Source organism: Haliotis asinina, chromosome 3 (assembly GCF_037392515.1).
Source record: "Haliotis asinina isolate JCU_RB_2024 chromosome 3, JCU_Hal_asi_v2, whole genome shotgun sequence".
NCBI classification, from domain to species: domain Eukaryota; kingdom Metazoa; phylum Mollusca; class Gastropoda; order Lepetellida; family Haliotidae; genus Haliotis; species Haliotis asinina.
In genome coordinates this window covers 40,511,052-40,534,957 of record NC_090282.1, presented here as the reverse complement: position 1 = coordinate 40,534,957, position 23,906 = coordinate 40,511,052, and the positions used below count along the sequence as shown (strand labels likewise).

At 45.1% G+C, this 23,906-nt stretch overlaps 1 protein-coding gene across 3 annotated transcripts in view; it reads right to left on the bottom strand.

The window, feature by feature from the left end:
- Positions 1–23,906, bottom strand: part of LOC137278005 (PHD finger protein 3-like) — a 63,932-nt gene that overhangs the window by 36,455 nt on the left and 3,571 nt on the right. For all 3 annotated transcript variants that reach the window (XR_010956637.1, XM_067810035.1, XM_067810037.1), the window contains exons 3-5: positions 22,890–23,153; positions 21,103–21,443; positions 1,246–1,429 (exon numbers count right to left, since the gene is read on the bottom strand). Coding sequence is in view for 2 of the 3 variants with exons in the window: in XM_067810035.1 (XP_067666136.1) it covers positions 1,246–1,429; positions 21,103–21,443; positions 22,890–23,153 (789 nt within the window). In the remaining variant the exon portion in view is untranslated. The remainder of the gene's footprint in view (positions 1–1,245; positions 1,430–21,102; positions 21,444–22,889; positions 23,154–23,906) is intronic.

The window sequence follows — 23,906 nt, the reverse complement described above, 5'->3', positions numbered from 1 at the left end:
GTTATGAAACTTTTACCAATAGCGATGACAGATAAGACAAATAAACTCCAACAGGTTCATGATAAAATTAGGCAATATGATATTTTTTTCTAATTTCTGCTTATTCTTGTTCCGTCACTCCGTTCAACCGGAAGCTGGCAGGGGTAATGGAGGTGAAGAACGATCTGAATACCACGAGTGGCGCTTAAAATGTTGAACAAAACATATTTCACGTGAGTAATTACTAAACATGGGGTAAGAAATGAAAGAGCACAGCCAAGTGAGGGAATGGAAGTGTACCTTTGATGGTGGCCATATTTTATTTTGACATGAAAAATATGTTTCGATCCGAAGCGAGGAAAGTATGCTGCCAACCTTTGCTCGCTTCGCTTGCATATACGAAGACTTGTCAAATTCTCTATGCTGCACAACCCATTTGCGCTATTGTGTGCCTATGCTCTATGTAATAATAATAATTGCATGTAGTGATACATCCTCGATATCTCCAGGGTATACGTTCCGATAACTCTCCACTATACCCTAGACGCATCTAAGGCTCTGCCCGATAAATTTATTACCTCCCTTTGCTGGCTCCGCCTTCTGACAGTAGCCAATCAGCTAGGCCGCCGTTATAACCGAGCTTGCCAGTGTCAACAAAGGTAGCGGTCACAACTGCGAGGGTTTGCTCGCAGTGCGTCCAAGATTTTAGGGAAATCATACAAATTGACAGGTCCGAAACCTTAAAACAACATATGCAAGAACGCCTTCTACCTCTTCCAGAGAACCTCTGCATCGTTTCTGTTGCCAAGTACAATCGGTTAGATAATTCAAAAAATGAAAGTGAGTTGTGATTGGTTCGCTCAACTTCCCTGACACCTGACTGGATCAAAAGACAGTCAAGGGAGGTAATAAATTTATCTGGCAGAGCCGTAGATGCGTCCAGGGTATAGTGGAGACTTATCAGAACGTATACCCTGGAGATGTCGAGGATGGTAGTGATATGGATGCAGCTTTTCCGTGTGATTATGTGACATAAATGACAAATCTTATACGACTGCTGAAATAAAGCTACTGGGTTATAAAGCAATACAGTACTGTATGATGAGATCTTTCTATCCACTGAAGAAAGATATCCCCTAAAGACACACATGATATGTTTCTTGAAAAGGTAGAATCTATCACCTGCATTATTGATGTCCCAAGGATGTATTGACATATGGAACAGTAAGGTAAATTTGGCTGTCTTGGCACTAAATGTTACCCTACCTTGCTCACGGCATTGTTTGTGTCTGTGGGCATGATGTCTGTGGGAGTGGTGTCCGCCTGATCTGCAGGCTGTATGCCCCCTTTCTGCTTCCCCTCCTGGACCTCCTTTACTAGGCGCCGGTTCTCCTGGCGTATCTGTTCTGCTTTCACTCGCTGCTCATGGTCACTGATCCGACTGGAACGTCTATTACAAACCACAAATACACAGACAATATGGGTGCATCATACGTGCATAAACGCTAAATACACATAAAAAAAAAGGCACAGCAATTCCACTGAGACGCAAAAGAATTGAAGGCATGTCTAGGAATTGGAAATTCAACTACAAATTGAATATCCATATATTTATCCTATCTCACGGTATGCACTACTCTCTCTTACATCAACCATGACCTGGAAGCATGCTGTAGGCTAGTTGAATCACATCTTCTTGCTTCTCTCACACCTGACCGCTCCCCATTGCTGCCATTCCAGGACATGTCAATCATCCCTGTCAAGCATGCAAAGTGCCCAGGACAGTCACATGACGGGCAAGAATAATCGTTCCACTTTGATGAGGAAATTTTGTGACAAATGTAGAAAAATAAATTCTGCGGCGGCAAAGTGCATACCAAGAGATAAGACAAATATAAACACTGAATGCAGTTATTTCTCATTTGGAACCACTATCTACAGAATTCCATATACATTTTCAAAATGTAATTTTCGGAATAAAATTGATATTTTATACTTATCCTGACTCATGCTAACTGCTTATCTCCTGTTCCCAGGCGAAGGTAGTGAAACACCTGAAATCCCTTGAACTTCCCTTCTAGAAAGACACGGACGTAAAATACACTCACCCATGTGTAGCCTCCCTTTTCCCCCGCCCTAGGCATCGTGACCGGCCATGCTTGTTACTCTCTCCTTGTATATAGATAGAGAATATAGGAATTCAGCGTGCCTGTGCGGGGCGGGCTTTTGTCATGAGTCAGGATAAGCATAAAATATCAATTTTATTCAGAAAATTACATTTTGAAAATGTATATGGAAAATTACATATTTTTCCTTATCCTGACCCATGCTAATTGCTTACAGAATCTGACGGAAACAGCAATGGGTCAGGTCAGGCTGGATTCTACATCCAATAATTTCCCCCCCTTCCCCCAAACAGGAACTTGTAACAGTGATAATATGGTCCTGCTCTTCTAATATTCATTGTAGATTCTGGGGGAACACATCGAGTCGAACATCGAGCCGAAGGTTTCACTGACTGGAATGTCTGACATCGAAAGTAACTATCATCCTGCTAGTTTCTGATGTCGAGATATTGTAAGCAAGACTAGTTGTGACCCTTCTTCATGTACAAGTATCTTCATTACAAGTACAGGGTCATAATCACTCATGCTAGTCTGTTTAAGACGTGTGCATGGATTTTCCACCATTATACTCCACAGAGCGTCTGGCTTCCACAAGTCACATGATAAAACGGGTGAGTGAACTCAGCGATATCGTAGATCTGTTAGTTGCTGAGCAACAATAAGAAGCCCAAACTGATGAATGCCAGACACGACCTCGTAGATAATGGTTGGCAAACACTGTGTTTGACTTCCAAAAGCAGCCCTCCATTATAGTTGATAGCGAGCAATTCCCATGTAACGCTAGTGTAGAGGCCAAGGCTTTGACTTCATGAGGGTTGGAGGCTCACGGAGGTTCCAATCCTGCTGCTTTATTGGCTCTCAATGTAACAGCATTTATTTATTTATTTATCCACACTGAGATAGTGTTGCAGGATACTTCCGTAAGTGTCTCAGTAGATATAGGCATAAACAGGCGCTTGAAACGTTGCCTTCTAGACTTGGTACGTGTGATGTATCTTCAATGATCTGACTGGACATAATGATAAATCTTGAGTATCATGGGGTTCAGGGATTGAAGATAGAGCCAGTATGTGAAATTGTCAATCTGCTCGACCTGGCAGTTAATTTCTCGCAAGAAAATCCCATCGCAGACGGATGATGACTTTCATCAAAACTCATGCAGTTGAAGTCTAGATCGAGCGGCTCATACGTATCACTTGTGAGATGTTGGAGTGTTTAGATCCCATGCTGGAGCTCTAAATCTACGTTGTTGATCTTCAAACTTGAAGAAGTGTAACAAAGCAAGTAGCTCGGGTACTTTAGTCAACTTGGTCCCCGTTTCCATGGTGATGACTGAGCTGAGAGCTGCCAGGTATGCAGATAATGTAGAGCCTATCAGACCTCTGGAATATCGTAGGCGACATAAATATTCTGCTATGTTGTCTTCATCGCTGTGAAGCCTTTCTTCTTGCTGTATGTCTCAAACCGCTTCCACTTGTCATCATAAAGGGTGCAAGTGAATTTCCGTAAGGCTAAACAGATTTTTATACGTTCCACACGTGAAGTCAGAACACAGATAGTAGTATAGGGAATGACAGTTCTGGACCACTTTCAAGAAATGTCTCTACAAAGCCTTATTTACTAAATAAGGCTTTGGTTGGGTCATTAGCTCTTGCTACTATTACCCCTACTACAAAAAAGTTGGCGGTAATTACTGTGCCTTGGTAGGAGGTAATACTGTGCCGTACGGTACGATCAATAATTCTTCTCTTACAAACCCCCTACCCGGCCCATCCCTCAAGTAGTACAAGTTAGGTTTGTCGGCTTTCATATCCACTTTATCTATGTTGTAAGTTTTGACTGACCATATAGGATCGGTGGCTCGCTTACGGCTATCGCCCTCGTGTTCCCCCGGCTGGTATAGATACCTCACTAGGGCCCTATCTGGTATTTGTTTCTCCTTCCCACGCAATGGAGCGGCCGACTCTGCAACTATTGATTTTAGTTTGATAGCGTCTGCCGGTTTCTTACCGGTGAGACGGGTGACTTCATGGTTGATTGCCGACACCACCTTGGGTAACCTCGTGACCCATTCAGTCGATCGTTTTCCAGGGGTGGTCATCTCCCTAGCATACTGATAGCCGAACAAGCGCTCAGCCAAAGTCCTATTAAATCTCTCAACTATGGCTTGGCTGCGATGGGCTCCGGCCGTGCCACGCCTGACCTTTGTATCGTGTTTGGCTAGCAGTTGTGACACGGCACCCATGAACTCCCGTCCGGGGTCAACTTGCAGCTCTGTTGGCCACGTCAGTGGGCTGCGTTTGTATATGCGTTCAAATCCTCTGGCTACCTGGGCCGAATCTTTCGTGGTCAAGGGTTCGGCTTCCTTGTAACGACTGGCTACATCCACTACGGTTAAGGCATACTTGTACCTCTTGTCGTGGGGTAGGAACAGTAGGTCTGCCTGGTGAATGCTATTAGGTATGTTAATACCGAACCTCCTTCTAGGCACGTAGCGTGGTGCCGGCAAATAGATCTGCCACAGGGCTTGTTTTTCAAGCCACGCTTTGGCTTCCTCCGGGGATACTCGCGCTAGTTTAGCTAGCTTATCTACTGCGCTAGCTCCTTTCCAGTACCCACGCGGGCTGTAGTAAATAGCCTCAAATTTTTTCATGTCCATACGCGTATGTGTTTATACCATCAATAGCTATCCAACGTTTCGTGTCCATAGGCGACAGGGACGTCTTGTTTATAGTCAGTCCGTATATCTTATGTCCATCACTTCTAAGTGTGTTCATTTTATGCCTAAAGGTACGGGTCTTGAACAGGGCTTCCTTGAATCTGGCGTGTTTGATGTGTTGTTTCACCACATACTTCTTAACCCCCTTAGCCTTCCGGATCTCACTATTGTCGGCTTTCAGTATGGAGTACATCTTAGGTCTCAAACCTATGTACTCGGCTATGGGCGTGCCAGCACACTCGTCCTTCATCTTACCTAGGACCTTTTTATTTACCGTGCTGTGTAGGGTATGGGTCTTAGGGTAGTCGCTGGTGTCGTATAAATCGAGGTAATTTTTCATGTCCTCGTACACGTCCTCGGTTCGAATCTCCATCAGCAGGGAATCCGTGTCAGTGTACAGCACTTCACACCTGTCGCCGTACTGTTTCTTGAGCTCGTTGTAGTAAAAGTCGTACATCAGGTGTTTGGATAAATCGAGGATGCTCATCCCCACGTAAACAGGCCGGTTGAATTTTATGTGGCTTTTCTTCATGTGTATGGCAACCAGGTTGTCTGTAAATATTTTATTACGGTTGAATGCCGGACTGGCTATCAATTTCCTGAGCTTGTCTTCCTCACTAGATCTAACCAGCTTCACGGTTACGCGTTTCCTCAGGTTTTCCATAGTCTTACCAAACACCGAGTTGTTCATGAGCTTGTAGAGATTTTTCTCAAAATCACTGGTGGCTTTTTTTCGTAGGTCTGTGGGCCCGTGAAGGTCCCGGGGTAGAATAGGCCTTCAGCAACCCATGCTTGCCATAAAAGGTGACTATGCTTGTCGTAAGAGGCGACTAACGGGATCGGGTGGTCAGACTAGCTGACTTGGTTGACACATGTCATCGGTTCCCCATTGCGCAGATCGATGATCATGTTGTTGATCACTGGATTGTCTGGTCCAGACTCGATTATTTACAGACCGTCGCCATATAGCTGGAATATTGCTAAGTGCGACGTAAAACTAAACTCACTCACTCACTCACTCGTAGGTCTGTGTTCATTCTGATGTAGGGCTCCATCCATGGGCTCTGGTCGAACATGAGCACCCTGTGTATTTTGGTCAGCCTCATACCCAACGACAGGTACAGCTGTAGGTTGCGATAGTGAACGATGTACTTGGTCTTATTCATTAAGTTAGGCACGAGTTTTTCAACGTCTGTCACACGACCACCTGACAAGTTATGTTGGTACTCAGACATCCAGTCTGTGTTAACCCTCATACGTTCGGGGGCCAGGGGGTAGCTGTTGTGCGATGTGTGTAATTCCTTGGGATACTCTAAGTCAACTTCGAGGATATACCCTTTGTTCGAATCTGGTGCGACCCCCATAACATCAACGTGGGGTACCCATTCGAATCCCCCTGTAGGTAGATACTGGCTCATGGCCCAGCCGTACAGGTTGTTTGCGTCGAGGTATAGAATGTGATTGGTTGGTTTGTTAGGATCGTAACCTTTCACGTATTGATTATTTGCTTTCGCGTATCGTTTGGATACCATGGAAATCCCACCTCGCAAGCCTTTCTCAATGAATAGGTGCATGTCGTAATCTGTGAGCAATTCTAAATTAACTCCGGTCTTTTTAAGCAAGGCGTCCCACGACAGACCTGGGCTGGTGTAATACCATGCGGGGTCGAGTTTATACTGCTTTAAACAGGTCCGCCTGAACGTTTCAAACACGTCGGCTAACAGCAGTACATCTGTCCTCAAGTACAGGTCGTGATAATCACCCAGGTTCTTACAACCCAGTTTATTCCATACGTTAGTCGCGTGCGAGTAATCATCTCGTGAGACGGACGCCTCATTCAGCTTGCTATAAAAGCAGTCAATAGGGGGTAGTCTGGTCTCGGTGAACTTGACCCAACTATCCATGTACTCATAGGGGTACACACCCTTCCTCATAAGCAGGGGTCTAGTCTCGGCGTCTGTGTATCGATCGGTGATAGGGAAGGTATTGTTGGCCTTGACCAGACTGTCGAGTGACGACAGGAGGAACTGAAACGAGTCAATGAACCTAAGTCTGTTTAAACTGAAGGAGATGTATCTCTCCATGTTGTTGGGGATGCACGTTATATTACCATCGATTTTCGCGATGGCCTGCATGATCAAGTGTGAGTCGTACCCTCTCAAGTTGTGAAAGACAACGGGGATGTTTATTGTCTTAGGGTTGATTTTAAGCTTGAGGTTGCACGCGTTGTGAGCGGCGCCTCTATACTTACCAGTTATGTGGCAGTGATCTCTCGCCGAATCACCGTTAAGTGGTGAGTCGCACACGTGACAGTGAGTGCTACTAGCGTGAGCTAGCCTGTCGGCTAGGGTCATACGCATGGGAGCGATTCTATACAATGCATTCCTAATAATTTTTTCTTCCTCCTGCAAACACTTTAGAAACCTTTCAGCCGCGTCAGGGCCCCTATACACTACCGGAGCTTTCGTTTCCCCGTCACAACGGACGACAATGTATCCAAACGAACAGGCTTTATGCTCTTGTGTCTTGTGGGTGAAGCTACCCCCACTAGGGGGTGTGGGGGAATCCCCACCCACAACTAAGGCTTCGAAGTCGGCGTATATAATATAAGGTACAGACATTTGGTTCTTGTGGTTACTGAATTTTAGGATATTTTCACCTTCCTTAGGCATGTCGACTCGTATGGCCGTCTGCCCCACACCTTGGCAATCATCCCGGTGGGATTCTAATAAATCAGCTCGACTGAAACCGTGTAGGCATCGTACACAAAAGTGTTTTTCCCCATCGTGTTTCGACTGGTCGTGCAACAACCGGCTGAGATGTTTTATCCACGTGTAGTGATACTTTTCACCTAGTTGGATCATGAATATATTGATAACTTGGCAATCCTTCACCGTGCTGACCCTGTGTACTATTATTGTATTACCTTCGTGCCCAAAGACATTTATAGCCAGATTATTCTGTTTTTCTACTTTAGTGATCTGGGATATGGGGGTGGGTTCATCTATACCATCCCAATTAAGCCCATCGTCTTGGGGATAGCTAGAAAGCCTATCTGAATGAGTGCCAGCTGGAAATAAGGCTGACCTGATAGCTAACCTAAGGCAATCGTTTCCTCTATTCTTAACGTTTACTATGGCATGTTTGTTCCTATAGTAGGGAGGCAAGGCTAGGTATGACCCGCCTCTGAACGGCACGTAGTTAGCTATGTCTAGATAGACATTATCGATTTTATCTACAGCCCACCCGGACCCCAAGTGTGTATAGCGTTCTAGGTATTCTCGTATCAGCTGAAAACTTGTATCGATTGATGCGTCAATGGTCTCTGCATGTGTGACGACCTCTTGTTGACCTCGGAAGTAAGGCTGAACATACTCAGTGGTACTCCCAACCTGCTTATCGAGCGACATTTTCACTGTGATCTGAAACTTGATACTTCCTAGATTATTTAGTTCCTGGTTGACCTTATCAGCTATCAGAGGCTTGATATCTGTAATGTCTATGTTTCTATCAACGTGCATACGCCAACCTCTCAAATAGTTGCCTACAGCGCGCTCAGTGCGCACGAACTGTAGGTCAATAGCTCTATTCTGTCGTAATAATTCTACAAGCTGTGGTTTTCTCATACGGGAATACCCGCCTAAACCCAAATCGTGTGCCTCGGCTTTCAGTTGTTTTACAGTGGGACGTGCTACGGGGGCATGTGATAACAATGCGGTTAACCCGGCTCTCCCCAGGTTTGAATAACCCGTGTACCCAAGCTGTTTTGCTTGAGCTTTTAATTGTTTTACCGTAGGAGGGGCTTCTAAACCTAGTAATCTCAACAATGCTGGCTTCCGCATTCGAGAATACCCGATAACACCTCTCTGTTTTGCGACCCTCTTGAGCTCGCGCACAGTAGACATCGTGTTTACACCTAAGAGAACTAATGTCTAATTGGTTCACAGTAAGGGGAGGTAACTCTTAAGTGGCTATCTTGAGCAGTCGCCTACGTTCTTTTATGTAGCCTTTTTTATTCTCGTATATGAGTTGATGTCTGACTACGTTCGCTCCGTGAGCTTTACATAAACAGTAGTGCCCTTTAACCCCGATACCACACACAGAACACGTGTAGTTAGGACTTCCCATATGGAAACAACAGAACCCCTGATTCCTGCATTTCCTACCACAGGCCTCGGTCTTCCCCATAAGTATGTATTCGCATCGGTATGGAGCGGGTCTCATGTTTACTTATATAGGTATTTTAGTTTAATTGCTTTGCAACCAACGCAGTAGCTGCTATACCCAACACTATGAAGCCCAGTTCACGATTCATTTGTCCCTTGGATGGTGTGTAGTACTGAGCGAGTGTGGGTTTATTGAGCGGTTCCAATTGTTTACCAGTTAGTAGATAGTATTCTTTCATTGCTTCATCGACATCGTTGAATGTTTGAACGGCATGGTTTTCACGCGTGAGTTGTTCGTTAATAAAATCGATCCTCTGGAGGCGTTTTTTAGCGTACTCGGCCTGTGCTCTTTGTAATTTCTCAGTAGCGAGATCGTGTCGCTTCCTTTCTTCCTGTATTTCAGCCGCGTGATCATCTCGTAGTTTCGAGAAGAGGTAATTACTCCCGGAAAATGCCAGGGCATTCACTAACGCCCCACCGACCATCATAGCTATCGTGGCCATCCCTATATTTATTTCATTATATTATCAGGTATTATTCCTTGTTTTACTAGGATGTCTTTTGTGGCCATCGCCATACCAAGGTTCATTATGAGCATACCCATATCCTGCAGGTTGAAATCTAGCTTGATAGTTGGTTGTTTAAGCACCATTTTAGTCAACCGAGCGTACCCTACTGCTAGACTGGCGACCACTGTGGCGTGGTATGCGTCGTTGACGAACGTTTTCCCCTCAGACATTATGTATATATAAAAATATTTTAAATTATAACATGATATGCGGGTCGACAGTGGGGCCTGCCGGCGGCGTGGGTGGTGGCTCACTGTGCGAGGGTACCCCCACGTATAACCATGTTATAACCACGGCAGCAGTTACACCTACAGCCAACAACAGTCGGGTTGGATTGGTCACTTTATGTTGGTTACACCACCGTTTTTTACCGGCAGCTACTCTCTTAGGATTCTTCTGTCTGGTTACTGTTGGGGGTATCACCTCGGGACTCACTGGTTCCGTCACCTCGGGACTCACTGGGGTTTCCTCCTGTGCAGCATCCATCTATACTATTATTATTATTCTTTCTCTCAAATTGACAATGTTTTGCCGTGATAATCGCCGCCGTCACTGGAGCCAACAACATACCATATTTGTGGTACAGCCCGCAGCTGATAGAGCTCACGGCGTGTTCGATAAAAGGGTCTTTCTCGAGGTCCTCCCACAGGTAAAGTCGGCGCTCTGGTGGAATGGGAAGGAAATGTGACACAATACCGGTGTATATCTGGGTCATAGCCGATCCTATTGTCTTTGTCATTTCTGCTCCGAGCCGGGACTCGTATCTAGCGTACAGCTTATCGATTTCTTCGGCTGACATTTTGTTAATTTTATCCGGAGTGTAGTCTCCAAAGTAATGTTTGGCTTTGCCGCCAACAGCCAACGCCACCAGTTTCTCTCGCTTGGGGGAATCCCCCACACCCCCACTGGGGGAACCCTCCAACGACAATTGTTCGAGCAATTCCTCACACTCCATCTTATAATATAACAAGTAAGATTTAGTTTTAACTATATAATACCCGATGCAGACAAAACACAGAGAAATGAAGGTTAAGTTGCACACGACAAATACTTCAAATATCATAGCTATATACTTAGCTTTGCTTAGCTTTGCTTAGCTTTAGCTTAGCTTTGCTTAGCTTTAGTATACTATATATGCTACTGGTTGGTCGGTCTTTAGCACGAGCTTAGCGTGTTTAGTTTCAGCGAGCTGTTTCTTCACCCGTTCCCGTTCTAATTTACTCATCACATCGTTCTCTCTCAAACACTCCTCGAACGAATCCCTGTCCTTGCAGTGAAATAAGGCCACCCATCGCGTCTGCTCCCTGAGGTCTTTCAACACCGAGTTGAACTTCTGCGTTAGCACCCAGACGCTGTGATTTGCATGCCGGCCGGAGAAGGCCAGGTACGATAGCATGTCTCTCTTTTTTGTTATCTCGCGATTAGCGCTGCAGTCGTCCAGTATAAACAGCGTCGGTTCCCCTTTAAATTTCTCGTGAAGAGCTTTCAACCAGTCCTGCAGGCGTGTTCCAGGGTCGATTTTGTGTACGTCAGGGTCCGTCATTACCCAAGGTCGCGCGTACGTTTTATTCATGCTCAGAGTAGGGCACATGATAACGATGTTATCGAACACATCCTTGTAGTAACCCTCCAACATATCCAACACGAAAACGGTCTTCCCACAGCCAGTCTGCCCGCATATGATAGCGCAGTGTGGGTCAGTGGGTAACCCCAGGGGGTCTCCCCCATCAGTAGATGGCTTGCACGAATCTCCCATTGTCTATATTAAGTTGCGCGTCCATAATAACGTACAGATATAATTTCAACTTACCAGCGGTTTGAGCCTTCTTAGTAATCTGGATGGTTATCCCTTCGCTGCCGTTATCTATACGGCGCCCGCTACCGTGCAGTTTATCATCATCCGTGGATCGCATGTCCAACCATAAGGCGTACTTGGTGGTCAGGTATTCACCGATCTGCACGGAGCCTAGGTCCAGGTCCTTTGTTATGTAGTCCCCCACTGGTAGCTTTTTTATCTCATCCCACTGCTGGTGTGGTCTCATACCATGACTGAACAGCTGGTTGGGCACGCCCTCGATGGTCACTTCCACCTTTTCAATCTCGGGGTTGAAAAACTTCTCGCTGTCCCTCCGGAATGGATCATAATCCTCCACGGGGACGACCAGGATACCTTTCATCGATCGCGCCGGCACGTTCAGGTTGATATTCCACACAGTGTCGCTCTTATCTCGCACGACTGATCTATGCCTCAGTACGCGATCGTACAGTATAGCCATCTTCCCAGAGTACTGACTTCGAACCTGCCTGGCCAGCTCCGGGCTAGTGACCATGTCGAACTCCAGAGAGATGTTGTCTATGGCATAACTGGCCTCATCACCGTTCGGCGTACGCACTACTTTGCTATAGTCGTTAAACGTGAGCTCGTATTCTAGCCTATCACCCAGCGCGGCCTGGTAAAACGGCGCGTGTCCCGTGAGCAACTCGAAGTCGAGCGGCACGCAGAATCGATTCCCGTATGCTAGAGCGATAGCCTTTTCACCGTCCGATAGCTTGTCTTGCTGGTCTGTCGTGAAGACGTATCCTATACGCGCCCGGGTTGATTTGCTGATACCCTGGTACACATCATTGACTCGTTCTCTCTCGCTTTTCCAGAGATCCTTGTAGCAGTGAAACACGTCGCTGTCGTCGATACTCAACACCTCGTTACCGCTGATCTTGACGGTCGTTTTCTTGATGATAGCTCGACCCACGTTCCGCACTAACTCGCGTTTGTCGTTGTCGGAGGTCAACGTGATATTGAACGCCAGTCGAACAGTGCCTGGTACAATGAGGTCATTCTCACCAAGGTTTGGAAATCTAACCAGCAGAGTTTGATTCTGGTCTATCTTGCTGGGATTGTTTGTGATGGTCACCGACTGTCGCACGGCTCTGGCTCCTAATGGCTCTCTCAATTTTCTGAAAGGATCTAATTTTCTACCGTACATTGTTATATAAAAGAAATATATTTTTAATACTAATGGATGAAGACATACCTATGGATGATATGTGGGACGATAGTGCCCAGGCATTCGATGATGAGCAGGAGACCTCATTTACTAGTTTGCCATTGAGCCAAGAACTTTTGGAAACAACGGTAAATGATTATTACAAAAGCTTAAGCAGCTCTAAAAACTACGTTGAACCACAGGGTCGATACCATAAGGATTTTTTTATTGATACAAAGGGTGTTCTACGCCTTAAGTCTAAACCAGAGGTTTACCTCTTTGACAAGCGCACTAAAAAACCACTGGCCTTGTCAACTCTAGCCAGCCGCTATGGTGTTGAATTTATCCGTGAAAATCTAAACATGCGTAATTACGGTGGTGCAATACCTAAGGCCGTTGAAAAAGATCTGCAAGCTACCAGATCCCACCTCACCACTAGAGATGAAATGACACCACAGCGTGCTACAGAAGCCTCAGACAGCATAGAAAAACTGTTGAGCACCTACTGGGACAAACCGTTACCGGGATTTGACTTTCCGGTAAGGGAACTGCGCGGCTTAGACGAAGCCGTGAAACGCGTGCGTGGAGAACTCGTGAACAACATGGGGAAACTGAACGAAATCGACGAGCACATCGCTAGGGAAAAAACCAAACTCAACGAAACTGAAAACGATGATATGAAGCGTCGTATCAATGAACGACTACGCGATTTAGAAGACGAGAGACGTACACGATTGGAAGCCGCTTCCTCGAATCGTGAACAGCTTCGATCCCAGATCAGTCGTATTCGGGAAACAATCGATAGAATGCTGAATGAGGATACAACTTTAGCCAACAGGATTCGGATATTGTTCCGGGAGCAAGGGATCACCATCGCCAGTATTCTGACTGCATTGGGTTTCATCATATCAACCCTGGTGGTGTCACTGACGGGGGGAACCCCCACACCTGCCGGCGGGGGAACTCCCACTCCCACAGGAGGTGGTGTTAAAGACTGGATAAAAAAACTCGGGGAAGGCCTGGCTAAACTGGCTGGTAAAGCCGCCGAAGCCCTTCCCGGCATCCTAGGTAGCATCGTCTCGTGGTTGTTGAGCGCTCTGTCTAAAACTGCCATGTGGCTCAGTCAAAACCTGTGGGCAGCCATCGTCGCCGTGGCGGGTCTGGTGTACATAGCGGCTAAGAAACCTTTAACCAAATAAGTCCCAAAGTTACCCCACCAACCACCAGGGCCGTTTTACTATCAATATGCTGCTGAGCCTGAATATGAGAGTGTGTGGGGGGTACCCCCACATGAACTTTAGACTCCGGGGGCGACGCAACTATACCCTTTTCACGTGGTTGGGTGTGTTGGATATGTGGGGTGTTAATATCGGGGTTGATACCCAACTTTTGGTCCGCCGTGGCTATGACTATTTCGTTGTTATAACCCACCACTTTTTTTACTCTCAGTTGCATATCACTCGGAGCCATGTACAACCCCACGCCGAACACGTAGTCGACTTTCGACCTGGCGTATTCTAACACGTTTTGGTAGCGTTCGATAGCCCGCGGGAGATCAACTGGAGAATTGATAGCATCCTCAACGTTGGAAACGAATTGTGTCTGAGCGTCGTAAGCAGTTCCCTTACCGAGGATGTTGGAACGCGTCATCGACTGCGCACCCAACAGCGCCCACACGTACGTTCGAATCGAGTCGTTCAACCTGACTACCCCGGCACGAGTGAATCCTTTCGACGTGTCCAGCATGAACATTTTCCACCCGTCTGTGTTTGACTGCTCCACTTTCTGGATTGTGAAACCAACACCACCTTTTTTAAAGTCCATACGATCATCCCTCCATTCATTACTCGACAAAGCAAAGTCCTGCCTAAGTATACCTAGTGTCAGTAAATCATCACTGGCATCTTTCACTGGTTTTGGTCCAGATTTGTTAGGTTTAGGAACAAGATCAGCTAATGCATGGGAAAAACGTTCCGTACTAAACATTTTTCGTTGCATAAATTTTATTAGTATATGTTTGTCAAATGCCTTTGGCGAGAGCCCATGAGCGTAAGGAATACCCAACCCGTGGTTCAGCCCCGGCAAACGCCAATCCGTCTTCGGGTTTATTTCGAATTCGTTGCAAATACGTTCGTAGGCCCGTCCATCGTACGGGTTGTTTGTTGCGTCCCACGCTTTGTCCTGTGGGAGGGGGACGCTGATCTCTTTAAGGATACGTCTGACCTGGTAGTACACGTGGAACTTGAACACAGACTGACTCAGCGGCCCACGCCGAGTGTCGGTCAATGTCACACCACACCCCGTTGTAGCGCACCACACGGCAAAGTTGAATTGGTTCTGCCAGAACTGCATAGGGTTGTTGAACCAAGCGTGGACTGCCTCAATGTTAGTCACCGAAAGCTTATACTTATCAGGCATATCTATAAACTTGGCATTGAAATACAACCCAGGAGCAACCACGATCTTCATGGTGGAGAAATCTACGTCCAGTTTAGGGTACAACACACCAGGGGAATACATTTTAAAACTATTATATAATAAATATATATGTAATATGTACATAACACTTCCAGGAATAACGAGCGGTGAGGCCGTTCAGCTGACGCACGCGATCGATAACACGTCAGGTCAACTCGAAGTCGCACTCTGCGATATCACCTACCTACCACAATGGACTAACATTAATATCAGCAACAATAAGCTGTTCGTCAGTGGAACTCGCAGTCAGATAACTGACGGCTACTACAGCGTGTGCTCTCTAAACGACGAGGTCTTCAAACCCCTGGGAGCCGAACTCAAGATGAACGACTCAAACGGCACAGTGGTGTTAATCAACAACGGAAGAACCTCCTTGAGGCTAGGCCGACCATTAGCGAGGATACTCGGTATGTCTCCTGACGAGATAAAACCAACAACAACCGTCACAGGTACGAAGTTACCCGACCTAGTACCGTACCGAGAGTTATACATTCATCTCGGTCAGGTGAGCACAACGTATAACATTCAAGGAGGTCACCCTTCCACTATATTGAGAGCAGTGCCGGTGAAAACTGAGAAATTCAACGACGGTAGAACCGAGTCATTTTCACCACGGCAGTATAAGAGATTAACCCAGGGCAACATACCTGAGCTGACAATATCGGTGTTAGATATAAATCATAATCCTGTAAATATAGGATACCTCAGCTTAACGCTTCACGTAACATGACCAGCGCACAAGGGCCCGGAGTGAAAAAATGCGTCAATATCGGGATCTCCGACCTCGGAGACACACGCGGTTTCGACGCTCCCGGAGTAGATGGTAAATCGTATGCCTTGCAACTGAAAAACAACATTTACAAACGCGTTGAAATCCCCTCCGGTGGAACCCTAAGTGATATGATAGATACCACAAGAGCAACAGTAAACACTAAGTACTCCCTTGTCAACACCGGTGATAATAGTTGGGTAATATACCCATCGTTCGGAGGTAAACTGTTCGACTTAGACGATGTTGAGAGCACTACCGTCGTCAAAAACAAACCATATATGCTCATCTTCACCGAAGATGACAAGTGGGTGTTGTTACCCGATAACAAATGGTTTCTCAATATTAGACTCGTCTCCCCTTACGTGTTCACGGATAACAAAGACAACCACCTAAACAAAGTCGTGAACAATGGAACCCTGCTCGTGGCTTACGTCCCAACTCAGAGACGTAGCATAGTCGTCAGCCCAGTCAACACTATAGCAGCCCACATGCTATCGAGTAAACCAGCCATACAAAACGTGAAATTGCAGTTGGTGTCTGAATTCGAAGGCGTGGTCAAGATACTAGAGAGTCTACCGGCAAACTCAACACTGTTCATCAAAGTCTACCTAGGGGAACCATCGGGGAATGATGTCGAGATCGTGAAGGGGATCAAACTCGGGTGGGTGAAACGACACCAGTTTCAAGTTTGCAACGTTTACGTGCGGGTGGGTGTCGACTCCAAGACCAGTCTGCAGGGGGTCAACGTGATCGTGGAAAATAAGATATCACTAATCAATATCTTCCTGCCTGACAACATACACTTCATGGGTATTAAGTTAACCCCTGAATTATTATCAGAAAACCAGTTGGAAATTATATCATAATAGTATAATAATGACTAGTCATCATCCCAACACTACACTTAACGACCTGGGAGATACGGAGGGATTCGATCAGCCTGGTGAGGAAGATGAATTATACATCCTGCACTTCAAAGACAACGTGTACAGACGGGTGCCGTTACCAGATTTAAAAGAGCCCAAATGGCTGATCAACTTAACATTCAGATCACCTTATATCACATTAAATAATGGGGTTGTCTCTAAGATTAAGAACAACGGTATCTGGGCAGGGGATTTCATTCCGGAGAGGGAATTAGTACACAGACAATCTGCTGGTTACGACAAAAAAGGGTTATTTGCTTATCCAAACAATAAATTAACATTTAGCAGTAATCTTGATAGAATATCCTCCCCTTTCACCCTCATCATAGAAGTCTTCTTTACGACTTTATTCGATGGAGACCCCCCAATAGTACACCAAATTTTACCCGGGGTGTCAATACGCTGGTCTTACACATACCAATATTGTCGTATTGTTATACAACGGGATACCCCCACTGGTTATATAAAACGTTTAATAAGCTCCCCTGGGGTTTCTATTACAACAGGAAATTCTATTAGCCTCTCACCTATTGCCCTGACTAGTAGTCTAGAACTTGTAGACTTCAAGTACATTGATAGAATATTAACTGAACCCCAATTAAAATATCTTTCAAAATATACATTATAGGATGGGCCTGTACCCAGTTGTAGAGGAAGTAGCGAAGACATTGGAAACCGTAGATGGGTTCCGCTTGAGGCAGTTATGTGATATGAAACGCCAACTAGAACAAGACCGTGACACGCGGAAAGCACTATGTAAAAAATATAATAGAGCTTTCAATATCGTGGACGGGGCTGACACTACCCTTATGGCAACCAGCATGGGACTAGGGGCGGCAGGCGTTGGGTTGTTAACCACCATCGTGGCTGCACCTATAGTGCTAGGTATTGAAATAACGGCTGGGGTGACAGGGTTGGTAGGGTTGGCGCTTAAGTTAGTATCACGCAGACTTAATCGTAAGGTATTGAAACACGACGAGATCAGGGTTCTGGCCGAAGCAAAGCTGAACACAGTGAGTGAGCGAATTTCCACGGCACTCTCTGACAGTAAGATCTCAGAAGAGGAGTTTAATTCAATCCTCTCTGAACTCAAAAAATATAACGGAATGAAACAAGATATTCGATCCAAGTCTCGTAAGTCTGCTATCAGCGAGGATGAGAAAAAAAAGTACATAGCACAGGGAATACAAAAAGCCCAGCAAGCCTTTATTATGAACACCAAAGAGATCGTAGGCGGTTCACATTAAACTGTTTCATCGATATAAACATGACATAGGGGTGATAGCCGTAAGCGAGCCACCGATCCTATATGGTCAGTCAAAACTTACAACATAGATAAAGTGGATATGAAAGCCGACGAACCTAACTTGTACTACTTGAGGGATGGGCCGGGTAGGGGGTTTGTAAGAGAAGAATTATTGATCGTACCGTACGGCACAGTATTACCTCCTACCAAGGCACAGTAATTACCGCCAACTTTTTTGTAGTAGGGGTAATAGTAGCAAGAGCTAATGACCCAACCAAAGCCTTATTTAGTAAATAAGGCTTTGTAGAGACATTTCTTGAAAGTGGTCCAGAACTGTCATTCCCTATACTACTCAGATGGGTTGCTGTGTGCCTGTGGGGATGGACGAGAAAAATTTCCCAATCTCGTAGTTGTAGTGTTTGTTGTCCTAACTCCTCTGTGAGTGCTGGAAACCAAGGTCTCGTTGGCCAGTAAGGGGCAACCAAAGTCAGACTGGGTGCAGACTCTTTCAGTATTGTCACAACCCCTAGTGTGCTGTACACAACCCTGTGCACTTAGTAGCCTCCTGATCTGTTTTATTTTCTCGATGACTTTTGGTAGCAGCACAGGACGGGGAAACGTGAATACGTTTAGTCCTTCCCATGGGATGCTGACAGCGTCTGTTACCCAGACTAATGGATCTGGTACCGGTGATACATAGGTTGTTGTCAGTTTGTTGAACATTGTCGCAAAAAAGTCGATGAGAGTCTCCTTGATGGCTCTAATCTGAAAAAAATGCGCGTTGTGGTTGTGTCGAGCTGAGCAAGTCTCTTGTCGTAAGATTTGTTGTAAGTGGGACTAATGATTTATAAACTTCATCAACATCCAGTGTTCTGACGAAGGGCTCCATACAAAGAGGGAAGCGACTAATGTTGAATGACAGTACATGATGTTGTTGAAACTTGGTTGCCAACTGAAACGCCGTAGATAACATCTCAGGAATCGTAGACATCAGAGGTAACGGTGAGAACGTAAGTGCATCAATGTCGTCATCCTTTATCATGTAAGTATTAGCTTCATTAGAGTCCTTGGATGGTGAAGCTAAGTCAAGTCCATTCGTGATCCATGATGTAACTTCAGAGTCCGAAAATAGGGCTTCCTCCGATGACGACGCTCAATAATGTCTATCTTCATGCCTCAATGAGTGAAACATTTATCCTGTGTTGACCATCCCTCCTATAAGAGTTCACGGCTATGGGGGTGGTGATTGTTGACAGTGCCTTCGATGAACTGGGGAGAGTGACGAAGACCTTTTATGTTGAGTGAACCCACGAGTGCACTCACGCGAGCAGAAATCCTCACTGGTGCGAGTGCACTCACATGAGCATGACTTCTCACTGGTGCAAGTGCACACCCGCGAGCATGAATCTTCACTCCTGCGAGTGCAGTCACTCGATGTAGGTGGATCTCTCTGTCCGGCCTGGAGCTAGGGAGACTGATGAAGATCCTCTTCATTGATGAGTAGACCTATGTGGGTGCACTCACTCAGCGTGGTTGGATCTCTCTCTCGACTGCAATGTGAAGAGAGGGACACTGATGACGATCTTCCTCGAGTGTGTGCATACATGTCCTCTTCATCCTCATGCCGAGCTGTAGTCAACGATGATGACGAGTGCAGTCGTCTCCCCTCTTCTAAACATTGCTTGTAGCGATGGTTAAGCTGTAAAGTTGTCTACTGTTGACGAAGTCTGCGTTGTCTGACGATTCTGTGTTGTCTGACGATTTTCCTCCAAGTTGAGAGGTGCAGATGATGCCAATGGGGTAGATCTAGATGATGTCATCCGATGACTGTGTTGGTTGATATCTACCTGTAGATTCAACGGTGGTTTGTTGAAGATAAGTCGTTCATGTACAGGGACGATTTCTTCTCCAAACGATTTCTGCGATGATTCCAAAGAAGATGATGTCGTCTTCAACGACCTACACTTCTTCGGTTGAGACGGTCCTTCTTCTGAGGAAGATCTCTTCTGAGATACAGGGGACGACACGCCAGACCCCATACATAACCCCGGAGAAACGCCAGACATTTCACTGGTATGAATCTCACCAGACGTAGTTAACAAAATTTCCGAATTTAAATCACTTGTTTTAGACATGACTAATGCAAGTCGCCGTTGCTTGTCCCTATACCATGTATAGAGAGTAAATCCTGAATCAGACAATTCTATGCAAAATTTACAACGATTATTAGAAGAACATATGGGTTTGCACGTCGGGCAAATTAAATGAGGATCAACTGCCGACAACCGCAATCTACATAGTAGACATGATTTCATCAATTGGGACTAAGTCCCAAGTGAAGAAATACACACTTAATATGACATAATTATGACAAATTTGATTATATATAAGGCATATACAAATCCAAGTACCGTATACGAACAGAATTTAGTTCAAAGACCAAAATAAAGAAAGAACATATCACCGAATCGGGACCCTCAGGTGCCTCCAGCCGCAACGTCGGGCGATAAGGAGAGAGTGACAAGCATGGAAGGGGTGACATGGCCTAGGGCGGGGGAAAAGGGAGGCTACACATGGGTGAGTGTCTTTTACGTCGCTTCTTTCTAGAAGGGAACTTCAAGGGATTTCAGGTGTTCCACTACCTTCACCAGGGAAGAGGAGACAAGCAATTAGCATGAGTCAGGATAAGGAAAAATTATTGCCTTCCCAGCATCTGTACTTGTGTAAGACTACAGAATTCGGTTTCCAACATTTCTCTGGGACCGCCATGTTGGGACCCTATGCATGTTTACATATGCATGCAGCTACTTTACACGTAACAGTAACTACCACAGTCTTAAATGCTTCACAACCTTCCAGTGCAAATACTTGTAGATTTGTTTCTGTTGTGGACTACATTATACACTCACTTAATGTATTGGTTAATCAATCAATTTCTAGTATATTCATGGCCCCTGAGCATATGCAATCTTATATCACTTTTGGTAGAATGAAATACTGAAGTGTTCTGGCCTCTAGGATCCCCATTGTTTACCCATGCTAACCTATACAGTTTCACTCTCTTACCCTAGGTAAACCCTACCTGGCCAGATGGAGAACCTATATCACTGAAAGGTTTCACCTAGCTGAAGACTTACCTGGATGGCTGTGGTGAAGCATCCTCTGTTTTCTTCTTTCTTCCTCTCTTTACTTCCTTCACCTCATCCTCTACCATACTATCTTCTTCTGTCTTCTCCACATCACTGTCAAGGTCTGCCCCAACCCCCACATCAGCCTGCTGCACAACAGGAGACAAGGAGGGGGCTGCCACTACACTGATGCTGGGGACGACAGGGGGAGGGGCATCAGGGGGAGTTTCAGGAGCATATGCTTCGGTCACCTTGGAGATGGACGGTTGTGGTTTGGGAGGTTGACAAGCATATGCATGATCATTAAAGGCAGCAGCTACTACTGCTAATTCATGTTCTCGGACACTGTCCTGCCAAGGAGATAAAAAAGGATACTAAACGATTAAACAAGTTAATGATTTGGTATCAAATGAGCAAAAATATTCTGTTTAATATCCTCCAACATAAACTGATAGTAACAGCATAGAGTCTGATGTCTCTCAGCTTTCCACTAGTCAAGCAGGGCCTAAAGGGGCCTTCACACGGCAAACTAAGGTTGGAAAACACTTCTTGTCAAACTCGAGTTTGAGAGTGTGAACATTCCAACAACTCTCCACCAACACAAATTTGTTGTCGAACTCTTACGTAGACATAGCATCGGTCTCTTTCCATCAAACTTTCGGTGCTGTCAATCTTGAGTTTTACGTGTTGTCAAACTTTTGTTTTGAAAAATGAAACTTGTGAAAAATGTTTTTTGTGTGATCAAACTGACGAGACGCTGTCCATGCATGCTTTATGTATAAGGTAACACTGTGCACCTACATAATGCCTGTTATTACTCACCTGTGAGTGAGTTCAGTTTTACGCCGCACTCAGCAATATTCCAGCTATATGGCAGCAGTCTGAACATAATCAAGTCTGGACCAGACAATCCAGTGATCAACAACATGAGCATTGATCTGCAAAATTGGGAACCAATGATGTGTCAACCAAGTCAGTGAGCCTGACCACCTGATCCCATTAGTCGCCTCTTATGACAAGCACAGTCGCTACTCGCCTTTGCAAGATACAGCAGTGTAATATTTTTACAGCTATATAATACCGCTAGATGTATGATCTCATAAAGGTTTTACAGTTATGGCATCACAATGTCTAAATAGTATAAAATGGCCTTCACATGGCAAACTAAAGATTGACAACACATGTTCCTGAAGTTTTAAAAGTTGTCAAACAAGTGATAAAACTTTCATGTCATTTTAGTGCCAAGTGCGGTCATGTGACAGTTTTGTTGACTGCAACTGTTTGACTGGAACATACTGAACTTAACACAGTACAGTTCGGCAATAGTCAAATAAGCCAATCTCCTTATATGCTTGAATAGGTGCTGTCAAAATACACCAATATTTGATGGATATATTACAATACTTCATTTTCAACATTTTGCTCTCATATTCCAGCATTCCATCTTACACATACATCCCAACTGACAAGAGGTGGCCACTACTACCCAGCTATTGTTTCTTTCGGGATCAGCAACATTAATCAATTTAATGTTATGGAGTATTAATATTGATGTAACACATTTATCCATGTATGGATCAAACCCATTATCTGTGTCGCAAGACAGTCACTGACTACCTATCCCTCTAACAATAATGTACTAATGGCCTAACTATAACAAGTAATATGATCATAAGGGCTTACTTCTGTCATTCTGTAGACCTCAGTTTCTTGATTACTTACTACACTTTCAGTCACTAACAAAGCCAACTACAAATGCAGTAAGAGCTTAAAAAATATGACAACAGTATATTAACCCTTATTAGTTGATGAGCAGAGGCCTCATCGATGACATTCTGTCCGCCAAATATGTCCAGCTTAAGCGAGTCATCAGATGAGTTCAATGTGTCCCCTTTGTGTACAGGTGCACTGGACCCCTCAGCAGCCATGTTGGATATTAGACTGTGTTCAAGGGTTTCAAGGTCTGTTGTCTGTAGAAGCTTCTTCACCTCCTCGCTGGACAGTACATCTTCAAGCTGCCCCAGCTGCTCATCTGACAGCCCTACAAACGGGTTCTTGTCCTGGAAGGAACATTATGAACACATACATCAGTGAGTGGTTTAATGAGTGAGTCAGCATCAGTGAATGAGTAAGCTGAGTTTCACCCAGCACTCAGCAATATTCCAGCTATATGGCAACAGTGTGTAAACAATTGAGTCTGGACCAGACAATCCAGTGATCAACAGCATGAACATCAATCTATGCAATTGAAATACAATGACGTGTCAACCAAATCAGCAAGACTGATCTCCCGATCCTGTTATTCACCTCTTACAGCAAGCCTGGGTTACTGAAAATCAATTCTAACCCTGATCTTCACAGGTCATCACACACAACAGAGATTGCATGGTCTCATGAAGAAACGAATATGCTGAATCAGCATACACAGCACACAGACAAATGGTTAGTTGAGCATAAACAACCTGTTGGAGGACACTACCACAAGTGATGGCAGTGTCTGTCGTTTGACTCCAGATTCAGTAGAACATTGCAGCTATATGACTGATGAGTGGCCTAATCATAAGTCACCTATTACACTACTGCTGACCATTTCTCATCCTGAATCCCTGATCATCCTGAAGAAGGGGTGCAGTTATCACCCAAAACTGTCTCTCACTGGAGAGTTTGTTTGTTTCAGATCATCATGACACCACTGATTAACACTGCAATCAAATTACATTCCAAAACACTTTGCCACTGAAGCTAGTTGGCTGTTTTCCTGACACACAACTACTGCTTATGTGAGAGTGAGTGAGTTTACTTTCATGCCTCAC